This window comes from Emydura macquarii, unplaced genomic scaffold, assembly GCF_026122565.2.
Source record: "Emydura macquarii macquarii isolate MOO-44397 ecotype Brisbane River unplaced genomic scaffold, CSIRO-AGI_Emac_v2 contig_2768, whole genome shotgun sequence".
Lineage (NCBI taxonomy): Eukaryota > Metazoa > Chordata > Testudines > Chelidae > Emydura > Emydura macquarii.
In genome coordinates this window covers 18,892,722-18,911,263 of record NW_027132905.1, presented here as the reverse complement: position 1 = coordinate 18,911,263, position 18,542 = coordinate 18,892,722, and the positions used below count along the sequence as shown (strand labels likewise).

General features: G+C 40.4%; 1 protein-coding gene across 2 annotated transcripts in view; it reads left to right on the top strand.

Annotated features, from left to right (window-relative positions):
- The window catches only part of ATP10B (ATPase phospholipid transporting 10B (putative)), a 389,768-nt gene that overhangs the window by 318,903 nt on the left and 52,323 nt on the right, over positions 1-18,542 (top strand). For both annotated transcript variants that reach the window (XM_067566565.1, XM_067566566.1), the window contains one exon: positions 16,450-16,654. In XM_067566565.1, coding sequence (XP_067422666.1) covers positions 16,450-16,654 — 205 coding nt within the window. The remainder of the gene's footprint in view (positions 1-16,449; positions 16,655-18,542) is intronic.

Below are 18,542 nucleotides of genomic sequence, written 5' to 3'. Positions count from 1 at the left end.
CTTTTATTTTTATACCCCTCTGCCTAAGCAGGAAACCACTGCATTTGTGTGTTTGATGGGTAAAATTAAAGGGGTCCCACAAAACAAACTACAAATGGTGACTCGTAAGGGGCAAATTAGGATGATCATCCTGCTAGATTGACTAAGAAAACACTAATTTCATAAGTTTATAAAAATGTGTGACCCTTAACTAATGATTTTCTCTCTCCCACAACCAAAATTGTCCATGATCCCAGTTTCCTGTATTGCTTGCACAATTGCTGCTTTCTTTCAAAACTGTAGCACAGTATTTTCAGTCTTAAGAAAATGACGCATTGTAACTGTGGTAATGAAAAAATATTGACACCTTTATAGATAAGACAGTGATATACAAAAGGATTTTTTTTGTTATTATTTAATTTCACATTTGCTCCGACAAAGACGCCTGAGAGACAGAAATAACGAATATGCCGAGTGAGTTGTGTAGGAAATCTTAATTATCTCCATTTTGCAAAAGAGAGGCATGATAAATTGCTTCTTAAAACCACTTACGAGACAGGGCTAACTTTAAGTGCTGAACAAGGATTACACAGAAGTTGTTTTCTGTTCTTCACCCTTCCTCTTGTGCCATTTTGTATTGCTCTATATTCTTTCTTAATCTAGCAACCTTAGTATAGCAATGGACTGTTTTTGTAATATTGCTGCAAAATTCTGAGCCTATGGTTTTCCCAAAGATCCAGTATATGCTTTAACTTTTTTGTGTATGAAAAATATCTACTAACTTACAGACAGACCTTACGCTTTGCGGAAGTGAGTATCACGTCTCCATCTCACTTTTCTCCAGCCACGGAACACAGGGTCAGTCAAACATTAAAAATAGTCATTGGGCCATCCCAAGATGTAGTGTTGATTTGGTTTGCAGTGATGTCAGAAGGCTCTGAAAATAGCCCTTTCCAGTTGTCTTTCACCAGATATTTGGGGCCTTAAAGGAGGTGGAAAGCAAGGGGAAGTGGGATGTCTTCGGGACAATAGAGATTCCCTTCTCCTGGAAAAAATAGTAGATCATACAATTGCCATCAGACTTGTTATATGCTGTAATTAATATGAATAAAGTTAATTCTTTGGGAAGCTGACATTTCTTGTTTTTCTTGTTAACTGCACTGTCACGGAGGAGTTTGGTGTCTCAGTTTTCTTTTCTTTCTTTTGAATCATCTGTCATAGGTTATTTTGTACCAAGGGTGAAATTCTTTTTCTAGGTACTGGAAGCTTTGTAAAACTGATTTATAATCTTGTTGCAGTGTAGAGCATTCTCTTTTAATACCATAACTGACCTCCCATCTAAAGGTGAACAATTAATCAGATTTACAGGAGAGATTGAATTGGAGTGAGTGTTATCTCTGTTGTTTCAGACTTCTTCAATATAATGAATTCTGGTCCCCAGTTTTAATGGATATTTGAGGGCAGAATTCTGTTTTTACATCTCTGATAGAAAGATACTTTTCCAAAAACTTGCTAGGAGATTGGTGGGAATTTTCCGTCTTGCCTTTACCCAAATGACAATGGGGGATACTGAAGTTAAACAGGGTATCTTGTAACAGGTCCCTTTTTGATTTTTCCTTTTTAAACTGAGATAAACTGACATGTAAAGTGAGTACTGGTAAGAGAGAACCTTACCTGGTAGCATTTTTAAATAATACTCAGCTAAGGACAGGAGAGAGGGCAGTAGTCATTGAAGAGTGTTTTAGGATATACTGCATGTCTTATGGGCTTAGAAATTGGTTATGGAGGCTTGTACCTTTAGGCTGCAAGTTCACAGAATCATAGTAACTGTTTATAAACTGTGGCATCTTGAGCGTATATGGTACTTAACAGATAAATTTAGAAGTTAATAACCTAACTGCAGATTGAACAGACCTATATGTAGTCACCTCCATTCTCTGTGCCAGTACAGGATTGTCCCTAAATATACATTTTCTGCCTAGTTCTAAATTTCATAATCAGGAACAGGAAGTCATCTTTAATATTCAGTTTATATTTTCCTTCTTAATTGCATTCCATTTCTTCTAGCTATAATCCATTGTATAAACCTGATTAATTCTTCTTTATCTTAATATTTAATTATATCCTTTAAATATTTATGATTAAAGTCCCTTGCCCCACACCCCTAGCTTTCTCTCAGCAAAGATATGCATTCACTCTTTTCATCTTTTCTCAGAGATCAGTTCCTCCAGCCCGCTGATCATTTTAGTTGCTCTTCTCTGAACTCCTTTCAGTTTGACAACCTCTTCTAGGTCTATCACATTATTGTGCCAGGACCTCTCAAGCTGTTTCACAAAAAAATGTGTTCAGTAGTTTAACAGACTGCAAAAACAAACTAATTTGCAAAGGGCACATGGGAGCCTATTTTTCTGGTTTAAAGAACAGCAGAATCCCTGACTTCATGGCAATGAGTGCCATGGAGAAGACGCTACGTTGCTGAAACAGTGGGTGAACAGCTTATTGCAGCACTGCAAGGAGACTAGCAGTGCACAGTCCGGTGTCCTCAGAATGGTGCTTGGGCTTGTCAGGAGGTGCCTGGATCACAGAGGTGGTTTGGACTGAGCTTCCTAACGTCTTGATATGTCAATAGGAGTCACGGGAAGCTAATGCAGAATATGATTAGCAGTCATTAAGTAACCAAGCTTTAAGTGGAGTTATGTGCTCTCTCCATCTGCTGCCAGACAGAATCCAGAGCAGCAGCATTCTGCTCTGAATGCTAATACCAAAAAAAAAAAAAAAAAAAAGCCTGGAAACAGAAACATTGAAGTGTGAAATCAGAAAATTGTCAAATGAATACACAGTTTAGAAAATGAACCAAAAGTTACGGGACAGTGAAGTTTGAACAACAGTCAAAATAAATAAATTTCAGTTGATCTGATTCATTGTTTTCAAAATTGATTCTGACCAAATCAGGTAAATCAAAAAATAAATTTATATTATGATAAAATATTCCTGACTAGTACCTGTTTTAATTTAGTACAGACTTGGAATTTAGTCTGTACGTTAAGAATATAGGCATCTTTTAGCATTGAGAGAATAGTGGCCATGGTAGGAGGCAATAGATTATTTTATCAAGTAGAAATGTAGGGTCCCTTTGTGACATTAAGGAACATTCAGTACTTAGACAGTAGGATTATTTTAACAGCATACTTTACCTTCTAGAATCATTGCAATATCAAGGGTGTTCATTGCTACCTTGCTGTCTTTTATCATTCAAGACCAATCCTGAGAGTTTCTAGTTACAAGGAACATATGTAACTGTTCACAAATGAGGACGTGTCTGGCTGCACAAACTGCAAATGATGTACAGATTTTTCACCTCCAGGTCACGGTTTGAATTCAGCCTAAGAAGGTAGTGACTGACAGACTGGTACATAATTGGCCTCTGTGAAATGAGTAGGTCTGTTTGTTCCAAACGGATGTGTGTCTACCTTACAAAAATCACTTACAGGCTATGCTAATTGAAACCCTGGTGACAATGTTGTGAGAGAAGCCAATGAAAAGAACAGCATGGAGACCTAGCTACTTTCTCCTCCTGAGAGGTGGCTTCTTCATGTCAGAGTTGAGGCATGTTATGGGGTAGCTTGTATTGTAATGTGTTCTGTGAATAGACTCTAGCATCTATTCCAGGTCTGTCTGTGGTGCCTTTCACAAGTGCTAAATTCACTCCTAAAATGTGACTCCATAGTTGGTCTTTCCAAAACTTTAAGGCTGTAATTCTCAACCTTTCGGTCATGATCCCAGATGGGCCTTGAAGTTATTTTCTAAAGTTCTTTTTTTTTTTTTTTAGTCTCTCCAGTTGCAAGGTTAATCTACCAAGAGTAAACAACTTCAGTAATTCTTCTTACTGAATGTATAGCATCAAGGAATATAGAGTTGATTACAATTTCAATCAGAAGCTATTGATGCTTCTTGATATAGTTTTAAAATGTGGAACGTTATCAAATGTATATGTGATACAGGGAAATGTCTACTTTGGTCCATATGTAGCACAGTAAATGTTTTAAAAGGTATACCTTGCAGCATTTTGCTGCAGGGGCTGGGAAGAAGGGTTATTTTTTAACACTGCAAAAGATTGAGGCAGAGAACAAAGAATTCAAGGGTGATGTGGTCACATGAGGTAAAAAAGCAGCTGACTTTGGGAAGCAAAATATACATGGTTTGGGAATAGTGAATGGTAAATAGTTGAGGACGCTTTCAGGGAATTGACTACATGATTAGTGGAGAAGGAGTCACAGGCAAATCCTCTCGTGTGTGCCTGTGGTTGGCTGGCTGGCCCTTTGAGGCAAGCCAGGCTCAGCCTTGCCTGTGACCAGATAGCTACCCCCAGCAGAATGCAATGGAGTCTTAATTATGACTGACCTCAGATGCAGGGTGTGAGGGAAAAGAATATTTAAACAGAGCTGTGAACTCATGCTAAAGAGGAGACCCAGGAAAGTAGAGCAAGGGAAGATACTTTGTCAGGGAACGGTCTGGATCAGTCAGGCTGGAGGAGACCCACAGGAAGGAGGTCCGGTTCCTGTGGGAAAGGACTCTGAAATAGGGCCCAAAAAGAACAGGGAGATCTCTAATGGAATTGGCCAGAGTCCCCAGGGAAGGTAGGCAGTGGGGGAATCCTGCTGGGAAGGAGCAGCAGAGGAGAAACTCTGCAGGGCTCAGGAATAAGGACAAAAGCAGAGAACTGAGAAGCCCAAGAGAGGCATAAAAATTACTAGTTTGAATGTTTTTGGACTTAAAGTTGAACCTTTGTTACCCTGGAAGGGGTCTGAACTGTGACCTGGCCAGTGAACGAGGCCATGGAAGACCCAGAGAGAGACTGGCTAATCTCATGGCTGAGGAGGTGATCAAGAGGGGATAGTAGAGATGCTGGTCCTTGCAGCGCCCCATTGAGGCGCACAGGGACACCCTCAAGGTAAGGGCTTGATATTACAGTGCCCCTGTGTGGCTAGCTTTGATTTGTCTCCACTTGGATAGATTAATGGCATTTTTTCTTAATACTCATTTGCCCCCATTTACCCTCCTACTTATCCCAGTCTTGGTTTGGAAATTTCAGTCTTGTTTGAATCCAAGAATAACATGGTTGACATAATGTAAATCATTTATTCATGTCCAATGATTTCCAGCCACTCTATTTTTTTATGAGCCTTTCTTCAGAGATACAGATTGAGGAAGGACCTCTGATCCATACCCTATGTTCAGAGCTGGTCGCTGGCTGACTGTTGGGGTTGGGCTTTGGGGGTAGCTTTGGAGGAAGAGAAAAAAATTATCCTAAGTATGAGACAAGCATATGCCTGTCGGGGGAGGTGGAAGGAAGAATCACTCTATGAAACCCCCTAATTTTGATAGATCCAGGCCCTGTTCTGAGCAACTTTTTTTTGCCTATAAACTCCTGTTCTTCCTGTACCACACTCCCTCAACTCCCTCTCTGGGCAGAGACTCCACACTGACATTACTCATTTTTTTCTCATTTATTTGATCAGATGCCACCTCTTCCTCATTCCAAGGTCTTGACACTGCTTACTGGAAGCAGTAGCCCAGCTTTCAAGTTCTCCACCTGTCAGAAATCACCTCACACTGTTTTTTTAATGGCATAAATGTTTGCCTTTTATTTATTCGTTGCCTGAATTGCCTAGTTTTGCAACGTCATTTTGTTTACTTAGCAATAGGAGTTTGGGATGGTGCTATGCACTTTAATCCATGAATAGCAAATGGACATTGTTCCCCTTCTACGTGAATCGACAACAGGAAACTACTTCATTTGAAATATCTTATGTGGTTTCAAAGCTGATAGTTGGAGCAGTGGTGGTGGTTGGGGGAGGGAATGGGTTGCTGCTAAAAAGCTCCTTCCTGCCTTGTATCCACAGAGAAGGCACTACAAAGTGCTAAACATAAGTGATGTTTTGTACTGAAGAAATTTGTTAATCTCACTGCAATAACTGTAACAAGTAGTGCTGTAAAATGTTTTTTTGGGGAAACATCGTCTTTTGATACAAAACAAATATGTTCATTTAACAGATCTAATTCCCTGAGGAAGGAAGAGTCTAGTGGTGAGAAAACAGACCTGGGAACAAAGAACTCTTTAATTCTAATCCCAGCTCTGAAAATAACTCCCCTTGGGGCCTTGAACAGATCACTTGGTATTCCTGCCTCAGTTTCCCCTCTATAAAACGAGTTAAATATTACTCTGTGTAGTAAGATTAATGTTTCTAAAGCTCCTTGAAGATGAAAGGCTTTATGCATCATAAATGCTTTAATCGGGCTATAATCCTGAGCTCTTTCTGACATTTTGCTCTCTTAACAATGTTATTATTCAAAGAACTTTCCTGTAGTTTTTGTATGTTTCATTGAAAATCATAAACAAGTTCATTCTTTCAATAAGCTATTTTTGCTGACATAGGCTCTTTGGTCCCTTCTAGATGTCAGGTAGTTGGGCCAGACTTTTCTGTAGAGCTTTGTGAGCAAAATCAATGGAAAGAAAGAGTTTAGTAGATACTGGAGTTAAATGAGAGGTGGGGAGAGAGAATGACAGGTCTGCATTGCAGCAGTCTCTAGTACTGTGACCAAGTATGTCTGGAAAAGGTTATGACACGTCATCTGCTTATTGTCTACTGCCTCTATCCTTTGTACAAACAGATTCTAATGTTTTACCAGGAAGGTGTTTGATGCTGTTAGTCTTAAAGGTCATTCAACATTTGTGTCATATTAATACCCATCCCCACTTTTTGTGAAACATTTAACGCTCCGCTGCTTAAATATTTTTCAGTCAGGAATTTAGCAGCGTTGCTGGGATGGAACCTTTTTATTTATAAATAATACTGAACAGCAGCTTAACTAAAAATAGGATTGACTTCTTGGGTGTGGGTTTTCTGCTCATTGTTGCACAGCTCTGTAAGCAAGGAAATATTTTTTGGCAACCAAAGTCACAGGTGGGACAGGTTTCTGCGAACAGCTGGCCTAACAGAGTTCATGTGTAGAGCCAGATTCTGGTAGGCCCCTACATGGACATGCGTAGGGGCACAGAGGCTGAGAGAGATACTCCCTGTGCATAATCTAGCCACAGTAGCTTTTGTCTGGCTTGCACGGGCTCAAGGACAGTTCCCTGGCTAGTGCAGCTAGCTTCATTACCCAGTCCAAATGGAGTCGGGGGGGAAGTAGAATCGTATCCATATCCCCTCTACCCTGACTAGTCAACTGTGGATGGGGCACATGCCACACCCCCTGCTAGAAAGGCAGCAGTGGGAATGCTCCCCAGGTGCTCATGGAAACACAATAACTCCAGGAGGTCTTGCTGGGGCAGTGAAGCTCTGACTACCTCCATTGTTAGCCAGGGCCTTACAGGCACATGCTCTTAAGAAGTGAGTCAGCTGTATATAGACGCAGCTTATAGTCCTCATGACTGTCTCAATATTCTTCCCATGTGATCTCCAGGCCTCATATGGAGAGGAACATGTAGTCTACACATTGGCTTTCCTCTCAGGATACTGGCTAAGAGCACTGTCCATCTGTGGGACCAGTGGATTGCTGAACTGGTTTCACACTAAACTATCTTTTGTCCACAATCAACAACCTGATGTTTCATAAATGCCCTTTACATCACCCCATTAAATCACCTCCATTCACCAGTGTGTTGTATCAGATAAAGCATAAGAACTGAAAATTACAGTGTTGGTGAGATTTGTTCAGGGTGCGGGTGCAAACTTATGTAGTAGCTATGTGGAATGGTAGGATCTTCTTTGCCATAGTGCACCTGCAAAATCATGACTTAGTTCTAGAGTCCTCTGATCAACTCCTATTACTTTCAGTTGGAGCTCGTTAAATGTGACCAGTATTTGGGTCTATGTAATGCTTAGCCAAATTTGAGAGAGACTTTCCAACACTGAAGAGATGGAACCATGGAAGAAATTATTGATCACAACAGAGTTTGTCACAATCAAAGGTTCTAAAGGTGCCAGGGAAATCTGTACTGCCACATACAAAGTGGACTCCTTTCCCTTGTAGTGAATGGGGAACCTCTGAGACCACTGGTGACCAGACTGTCAGTGTGTCATAATCCTTGAAAAATAGATGTTGCTCAAGAAAACAACACTTCATGCAGCACTGAAGATGGCATGGCAGCTTCAGAAAGCAGTTTAAGCCAGTACTGCTGCACAGGGGGTGAGGGAAGCAAAATAGTGCTTGAGCAGGGCACCCTACCTCTCTTCTCTTCCCCCCACTCCCGACCTTTTGGATCCAGAATTGTGCAAAAGAGACAAACTGACAGATATGTGCAAACTCTGGGGTCACTAGGACCTATGGGGCATCCCCCTTCCTTCAGCCATGTGACTTTTGGCTGACTCCTCCCTGCAGTTTCTATCCTGCAGGGAGAAGTCAGCCAAAGGTCACAAGACTGAATCCAGAAGAGCATCAGAAGAAAAGAGTTTGAGCAAGGACCAGTGGGCGCCGATGATGTCATCAGACTGATCCCTGCAGTTTTCACTCAGAACATTCTCTCCCCTGTGCTTGTTTCACTTTTTGTACCAAATCTTTCCCCCCAGGGCTGGATTTAGGGGCAGGGTGACCCAGCTGACCACCTGCAGTTCTGGGCTTGAGGGAGCTGGGTTCAGGATGCTGTTTTTGTTGTTAGCGACAAAAGGGAAAATCGAATGTTTGAAGTAAAATGTTTTACAGTTCCTAGCATGCAAATTTATTGCCTTTTATCATAGGGATAAATCATGACTTCGATGCATGATTTGCATGCATGAAATGGGCTACAAATGCAATAAAAAATAAGGTATTCAAATGTTTAACAAATGGAGGGGCAGGTACCAAAGATGCTCCTCGCCTGGAGCATCATTAGGTTGAGGTCCAGCCCTGTTTGTTACCTCCTCTGTTCTTTTGTCTTTCCAGATACCTAATCTCCCTGTCCCACCTGCAACAAAATCCCACTGAAAGGATTTTAAATAACAAAACAAAATTATAGAACTGACTTGACATAGACTCATAGACTCTAAGGTCAGAAAGGACCAATATGATCATCTAGCCTGACCTCCTGCACAACGCAGGCCACAGAACCTCACCCATCCACTTCTGTAATACACCCTAACCTATGACTGAGTTATTAAAGTCCTCAAATCATGGTTTAAAGACTTTAAGGTACAGAGAATCCACCAGCAAGTGAGGCCCCATGCTATAGAGGAAGGCGAAAAACCCCCAGAGCCTTTGCCAATCTGCCCTGGGGGGAAGTTCCTTCCCGACCCCAAATATGGAGATCAGTTAAACCCCGTGCATGTTGTCAAGACTCACCAGTGAGACACCCAAGGAAAAGTTCTCTGTAATAACTCAGAATCCTCCCCATCTAACATCCCTTCACAGGCCATTGGCATATCTACCAGCAATAGTCAAAGATCAGTCAATTGTCAAACTAGGTTGTCCCATCATACCATCCCCTCCATAAATTTATTAAGTTCAGTTTTGAAGCCAGCTAGGTTTTTGCCCCCACTGCTCCTCTTGGAAGGCTATTCCAGAACTTCACTCCTCTGATGGTTAGAAACCTGCATCTAATTTCAAGTCTAAACTTCCTGATGGCCAGTTTATATCCATTAGTTCTTGTGTCCACACTGGCACTGAGCTTAAATAATTCCTCTCCCTCCTTGGTATTTATCCCTTTGATGTAATTATAGAGAGCAGTCATATCTCCCCTCAACCTTCTTTTGTTTAGGCTAACCAAGCCAAGCTCTTTGAGTCTACGTCATAAGGCAGGTTTTCCTTTCTGCAGATCATCCTAGTAGCCCTTCTCTGCACCTGTTCCAGTTTGAATTTAATTTTCTTAAACATGGGGGAACAGAACTGCACACAGTATTCCAGATGAGGTCTCATCAGCACCTTGTATAACGGTACTAACACCTCCTTATCTCTATTGAAAATATCTCATCTGATGCATCCAAGGACCACATTAGCTTTTTTCATGGCCAAATCACATTGGTGGCTCATATTCATTCTGTGATCAACCAATAAGCCCAGGTGCTTCTCCTCCTCTGTCACTTCCAACTGATGTGTCCCCAGCTTATAGCAGACATTCTTGTTATTAATCCCTAAATGTATGACCTCAATGTATGACTTTCCACTATTAAATTCATCCTATTTCTATTACTCCAGTTTACAAAGTCAACCAGATCTTCCTGTATGATATCCTGATCCTTCTCTGTATTGGCAATACCTCCCAATTTTGTGTCATCTGCAAACTTTATTAGCATATTCCCACTTTTTGTGCCAAGGTCAGTAATAAAAAGGTTAAATACGATCAGTCCCAAGATCGATCCCTGAGGAGCTCCACTAATAACCTCCCTCCAGCCTGACAGTTCACCTTTCAGTATGACCCGTTGTAGTCTCCCCTTTAATCAGTTCCTTATCCACCTTTCAATTTTCATATTAATCCTCATATTTTCCAAATTAACTAATAATTCTCCATGTGGAACTGTATCAAATGTCTTACTGAAATTTAGGCAAATTAGATCCACTGCATTCCCTTTGTCTAAAAAATCTTTCATCTTCTCAAAAAAAGATGAGGTTGGTCTGGCACGATCTACCTTTTTGTAAAGCCAAGTTGTATCCCAGTTATCCCAGTTACCGTTAACCTTGATGTCCTTAACTAATTTCTCTTTCAAAAAATTTTCCAAGGTCTTGCATACTACTGAGGTCAAACTAACAGGCCTGTAGTTACCCAGATCACCTTTTTTCCCTTTCTTAAAATAGGAACTATGTTAGCAATTCTCCAGTCATACGGTACAGCCCCCAAGTTTACAGATTCATTAAAAATCCTTGCTAATGTGTTTGCAATTTCATGTGCTAGTTCCTTTAATACTCTTGGATGGAGATTATCCATTTCGTCCCATTAAGATTGAGTTTGGCTTCTACCTCAGATGTAGTAATTTCTACCTCCATATCCTCATTCCCATTAGCCACCCCACCACTATCCCCAAGAGCCACCCTACGACTATCTTCCTAATCATCATTAGCCTCATTAAAAACAGAGGCAAAGTATTTGTTTAGATATTGGGCCATGCCTAGATTATCCTTAACCTCCACCCCAACCTCAGTGCTTAGCGGTCCCACTTCTTTCTTTGTTTTCTTCCTATTTATATGGCTATATAACCTTTTACTATTGGTTTTAATTCCCTTTGCAAGGTCCAAGTCTACTTGGCTTTTGGCCTTTCTCACTTTATCTCTACATGTTCTGACCTCAAAGATGTAGCTTTTCTTGATGATCTCTCCCATCTTCCACTCCTTGTAGGCTTTTTGTTTTCTCTCAATCACCTGTCTGAGATGCTTACTCATCCAACTTGGTCTACAACTCTTGCCTATACATTTTTCCCCTTCTTTGGAATGCAGGCTTCAGATAGTTCCTGAAACTTTGACTTGAAGTAATTCCAAGTCTCCTCCACATTTAGATCCATGAGGTCTTCAGTTCAGACCACTTTCTCAACTAATTCCCTTAATTTTTTTAAGTTAGCCCTTTTGAAGTCAAAGACCCTAGTCACAGATCTGTTTTTGTTTATCCTTCTATATAGTTTGAACTGAATTAGTGCATGGTCGCTTGAACCAAGGTTGTCCCCTCCAACAATAGAAGGTTGTCCCCTTCTATGAGGTCCTCACTACTCACCAATACCAAATCTAAAATGGCATCCCCGCTTGTTGGTTCAGTAACTATCTGGTGAAGGAATCCATCAGCTATCACATCCAGGAAAATCTGGGCCTTATTATTACTACTAGCACTTGTCTTCCGGTCTATATCTGAGAGGATGGGGCTAGGCTGTTCTCGGTGGTGGCAGATAACAGAACAAGGAGCAACGGTCTCAAGTTATAGGGTGGGAGGTCTAGGTTGGATATTAGGAAAAAGTTTTTCAGTAGGAGGGTGGTGAAGCACTGGAATGGGTTACCTAGAGAGATGGCAGAATCTCCATCTTTAGAGGTTTTTAAGCTGAGGCTTGACAAAGCCCTGGCTGGGATGATATAGCTGAGGTTAGTCCTGCTTTGAGCAGGGGATTGGACTAGATGACCTCCTGAGGTCCCTTCCAACTCTAATATTCTATGATTCTATGAAGTTAAAGTCTCCAATAATCACACAGTTCCCAGTAGCATTTACTTCATTAAAAGCCTTAAAGAAGTCTCTATCCATGTCCAAATCAGATCCTGGTGGTCTGTAGGACACCCCAAGCACTATCGTAAGGGAAACTCTAGTAGTTTTCTTCCCCAATGTGATTTTTACCCAGACACTCTGTTTTATCAATTCCATCACTTCTAATTTCTTTACAGTCTACCTCATCATTGATATACAATGCTTCTCTGTCACTTTTGTCTTTATATCTGTCTTTCCTAAGCAGCACATACCCTTCAATACTTGTACACCAGTCGTGACTACTATTCTGTCATGTTTCTGTTATTCCTATAACATCTGGTTTCACTTCCTCTGCCAGTAGCTCTAGTTCCCCCATTTTGTTACCCAGGCTCCTCGCATTGGTATACAAACATCTTAATTTTTGCTGTTTGGCTTCTCTCACATTCCTTACCTGATTTGGCACAGTCATTCTACTGCCAGTGTTGCCTATTAGACTGGTATCGACACTATCCTTCCTCTTAATGTCCATTCTGCTCCCCACAGCTGTGTCCTTTCTTACTTCATTTTCCTCTCTCTCGATGCTAAAATCAGGCATGGAGATTACCTGGACATCTCCTAACCATATCCCCCAACTCCCTAGTTTAATATACCCCCATTGCATTGTTTGCTTTACTTATATGTTCTATCCCTTTCCCCCTCCTTTTTCCTGTCTTCCCTATCTAGAGTGTGCCTTCTGTCTCCTCTATTACAACAGTGCCTTGAGGCCAACTGAGGATGGATCCCCTCTGTGCTAAGCATTGCACAAATATAGAATAAGAGACATCTCCCGTGTCCCATGTTGGCCTCAAGGCACTACTGTAATAAACATGATAAATAATAATAAAAATGACATCTCTAATGTTCCCTTCCAATGCCAAAGTATTGAGAAGGTGGTGGTGAATTAAAAGTTTTGTGAGAAGTTTAAAGTATTTTTTTTCTTCTTTGAGGGTAGGAAAAGAGCTTGACATCTATTCATTGAGAAGTTTTTCTGGGCACACAGGGTGTCATGAAAGAAGGCACAAAGTCATAAATGGGTGAAGGAGACAAAAGACAGAAGTATGTGTGGAGCATAGAGTAGAAGGGGATGAAAGAAGAGGTGAGGGAAGATTTAAGAATTAACTATTACTATAAATATCTAGTCATATTTAAACGCATCTCACACCCAGTATATTCACTGAGAGGGCTTTGTGAAAATTCTTACAGGGTAGGATTTTGAGTAAAAAACCTGTAGTAGATGCAATGAGAAAATGATACACAATTGTATTTCATGCAAAAATGTTACCAGAAAACAATATGTGTGGGCATCAAGAGGTTCCTGGATTGCAGTATGTTATGTTCTTCCTTTTTAGATACAGGTATCGAAATGCTGAACTGAAAATGGTTGTCAGTAATATATACATTGTGTTATCTGTCAATATTGAAGCAGTCTTATTGAACTATAGAATTGTTTATCTTCTGAGACCATAAATCTTCATACTGATGAAAATCAGCAGTAATTATGTGTGTTGTAATATATTGGTATCTGGAGCAAACTTTATATTGGTTCAACATCCGGGACATGCTATTTTTTATTATGCTCTGAGATTTCATGACTGATCAGAGCTATAAATTAATGCTTATCACTAATCAGATGTCGTATTCACTCCTAGCCCTGATAGCATGAGAGATATTAGACATTAAAATCACTTATTTCTGATTGTCATTGCATTTTTCCCTCCCACTTCAATTCTGACCTGATTTTGATTCTTGCAATCTCAAGAATATTAATGTCAGTACTTTACCCTGTCTGAAACCTTGGGATTCAGACTTTTGGATTATGTAAAATTCTTATTTCTAGCTCTTGGGGTTCAAGAGAATATGCTAGCTGTTAAAATCATGGTTGAACTGAAGAGTGTATTATAGGGAGTAAGCAACAGTAATGGGAATAGGCTGATTTTTTAAGTTTGGGTGTCATAGCATCCTAGAAATGTGGGGCTGGAAGGGATCTTGAGAGGTCATCTAATTAGAGGTAAGGCCAAGTAAACCTAGGCCATCCCTGACAAGTGTTTGTCTAACATTTTCTTAAAAACCTCCAATGATGGGAATTCCACAACTTCCCTTGATAACTTGTTTCAATGCTTAAATACCATTATAGTAAGAAAGCTTTTCCTAATAGCCAACCTACATGTCCCTGACTGGAGATAAGCCATTACTATTTGTCCTACCTTCAGTAGACATGGAGAACAATTGATCACAGTCCTCTCTAATAACACCCTTTATCATGTTTGAAAACTGTTATCAAGTCATCTTTTCTCGAGACTAAACATGCCAAGTTTTTTTTAACCTTGCCTCAGAGGTCAGAGTTTCTAAACCTTTTATCTCTTTTGTTGCTCTTCTCTGGACTCTCTTCAAATTGACCACATCTTTCCTAAAATGTGGCACCCAGAACTGGTCACAGTATTCCAGCTGAGGCCACACTAATACTAAGTAGAATGGAACAATTACCTCTCAAGTCTTACATTTAACAATCCTGTTGTTAACTACAGAATGATATTAACCTTTCTTGCAACTTCATCATATTCATTCAGTTTGTGATCCACTATGATGCCCAGATCTTTTTCAGAAGTACTACCACTTAACCACTGATTCCCCATTTTATAATTGAGCATTTGATTTTTTCCTTCCTAACTGTAGTAATTTACATTTGTCTCTATTGATTTTCATCCTTTTGGTTTCAGACCAATTCTCCAATTTGTCAAGGTCATTTTGAATTCTAATCCTGTCCTCCAAAGTGCTTGTGACCTCTCCAAGCTTGGTGTCACCTGCAGATTTTATAAGTGTACTCTCTGCTCCATTGTATCTATTGCTTGAATACTCAGATGAGGGCACTTCAGATGTGTGAGAGACAGATCATGTCAGGATCAAGGCTTTGATGAATAAAGTATTCAAATGAAGGGCTAAATAGGACATAATGGTTAAATGAAAATTGAGTGATGTTAGGATACACCTGCTACTCTAGAGCAAGGAAATTGTACATACCTTGGGATCCAGCAAAGAATACAGATTTGGTGGTAAGCTAGCAAAGCTGGAGGAGATTCAGACTGAGAATGAGTGTGGTAAAAGAGAGTGCAGACTGGATGATACAGAATGCACTGGAAATATAGCAAATATATCACAGCTATCAAGAAGATTCATCCACTGCGCAGAAAGATAACTATTTAATACATTCCTGCAACAGAAGATTCTCTGGCTTTCCTGTTTTGACGGGAGCAAAGGTTGCAGGATCACTTTAATCATCTGGGAGCTGTGGACAATCCATGGATTGTGGTGTCTGGGAGGCAGACATGAGGAGGGGGCACCGATTTGCAACTGTGTAGTTTTGGGGGAGGATCCCTCTTTCCAACTCACTGCCAAGGAGGGTCCAATCCAATTACTCCTTATGGGAGAGATCTGATCCCTGGACCTATAGCCAATGAATCACACTGTTTTAGATAGGTTTTGTCACTTCTCTCCATTCAGACCATACCCCACCCATACTATATATGAACCATGCCCTAGATTTCCTTATTTTAGTTGCAAACCTAATAAGCAGAGTTGTAGCTAATGCCTGCCCTGTGCACTCTGTTTTTATGAGGGGACTAAAATGTTTCCAGTGTCAGAGCACACTAATGAAATGTTTGCATATGCCATAACTAGTTTGCTCTATGACATAGGTAGGCCAAAGTACAGCCGCCAAGTCAACCATCTCCTGCTTCAATTTATTTTCTGTGGCAAATGACTGGACTGGGGATAGGTCTGGTAAAAAGGCCTCAGGGAAAAAACTGATATAACAGAGTTTTTTCACACACCCAAAGGGAATCTGTGTGGAATAAGAACTAAGGTAGGTAGCTGAGTATAAGAGCCAGAGAAGTCTGAGGGAGCAGACTGTGTGCCAGCTAGAAAGAGAAGCGACCCCAGATTTGCTAAAGCTCAAAGCTACAGTCTGGAGTAACTGTCAAGACATGCTTGCCCTCCCTGGAACCATAGAGGGAAAGTCTGTTCAGTAGTTTTTATTTTATTTATTATAGTTAGAAACAAGCCATGTTCCTTTCCTTAAGTCCTGAAGCAATAATTTTTTTTCTTTTTGTTTTCGCTAATTCAAAAGCTGTAAAAGTTCTTCACCTTAAGGTTTTCATTACCCTTTAAAAAAATCGCAGTATGTTACCTTATTTTTAAAATGAGACTTCTCAGCTGTTGTATGTGTTGAAATCATGCATACAGGCCAAACCTGAGGATTGCAATATTCAGTATTCAAATGTGGCACTTCTTTAACACAACAGGAAAGAACAAGACTATGTTGAGACGTGCTGGAAAGATGTGCGAGTGGGAGACTTTGTGCAGCTGCAGTGTAATGAGATCATCCCAGCTGATATCCTGTTACTGTACTCCTCCGATCAGAATGGAATCTGTCACCTGGAGACTGCAAACCTGGATGGGGAGACCAATCTTAAACAAAGACAAGTTGTGAAAGGGTTCTCTAATCAGGTAGGCCTGTTGGAAATGTGACTAAAGAAGATTCAGGCAGTTCTACCTCTGTTTCCATGACAACTAGAGTCATAAAATGTAATACAGTAGAACCTCAGAGTTATGAGCACCTCGGGAATGGAGGTTATTATAACTCTGAAATGTTCGTAACTCTGAACAAAACATTCTAGTTATTCTTTCAAAAGTTTACAACTGAACATTGACTTAATACAGCTTTGAAACTTTAACTATGCAGAAGAAAAATGCTGCTTTCCCTTCATTTTTTAGTAGTTTACATTTAACACAGCATTGTGCTGTATTTGCTTTTTTATTTATTTATTTATTTTTTTAAATCTCTGCTGCTCCCTGATTGCATACTTCCAGTTCCAAATGAGATGTATGGTTGACTAGTTAGTTCACAACTCTGGTATTTGTAACTCTGAGGTTCTACTGTATAAGCATGTTCTGAGGGGCTGAATAATACTTGCTCAGTCTCATTCTGCCAGAGAGATATCTCAGGGCATGAATGTGCTGCAACAGAATTATGTAGGCGTGCTACAGACATGCACAATTCGAAATTAATGTTATCAGACACCGGTAAGTTCTTATGTAACCGTGTTTCCTGCTTGTAGGAATAGATGACAATACCTTCTGGGTTGCAAGTGGTACTCTGCTTCCAATTTGTTTGGGCACCTGGATCTGCAGTGCCCATTTACCGATGTCCAAGGAATTCCATCTTCTTTAGACTTCATGGGGTACAAGAGAATGAGAGCTGGATGAACTGCCTTCTGCATAGAACTAAGAATGCAGTTCACTACACCCTTTCCAATTCACTCTTTCTGCAAGAAAGGACAGGGGTATGTTTGTGCATGGTTTTTGGATGTAGCTTTCACCACATTTCCAGCCACCCCTATACCCCATGAGTTTTTGTGGTTAGGTGCCTATGCAACACTTTGGCATATATTAACTCGTGGATAAATAGTCCTACACAGTAAGCTGAAAATAACTTTGTGAAGGGCTTGAGAATACAATATATATTGTTGTGTAGGACAGGTTCCCAAATGTTTTCTTTGCATGACCCCATTTTCAGATGTGTTGTATCCCTCTACTCCAGACAGCATGGAAGTTGCTATTTAAAAATGGTGACCTCCATGCAGTGTGACCTCACACTCACTGTACATGTAAGATCACGCTGCAAGGAGGATACCATTTTGCTTTACAAAATGGTGTCCTCTGGACTGCATGGCCTCACACACCTGCTGCATGGAGGGTGCCGTTTTGTAGAGCAAAATAGCATCTTCCATGCAATGGGACCTCGTGCATACGGTGCGTGTGAGGTCACACTGTGTGGAGGAGCCATTTTGTAAAATGGCATCCTCTGCATGCTCGGGATTACCGTGACCCCATCTGCTGATGAAGCGGCCCCACTTGGGGTTACAGCCCACAGTTTTGGGAACTGCTGGTGTAGGATATTAGGACAAATTTGAATTTGAACTAAAATTGAAGATTGTGGCTCTCTAGTCATCAGTCTGAATGCTGGGCGGTGACAAATTAAATATTTGATGCTGACATTTTTGCATAGTTCATATTGTTCCTTTCTCAGAAGCAGTTGATTGAATTATTCATTTGGAGCCACCTTTTGATAAATCTTAAAATTACAAGACAGTTTGACATTAGAAGAGTTGTATTCTTCACACTCTCAAATGACTTTGCAAACATACTAGTGACAGGTGTCAGATAAAACCAAACAAGTTTAATCAGCTACATCAGGAAAAGTGGAACATTTTGTTCCATTGGAGCCATAGTTGCAAATGGGGCAAAAATAAAGAACACATAGATAATTCCTGGAATTAAACATCAATATTAAACAGAGCTTTGTTAGCAGGAAGTGAAAATACACATAAGGCAC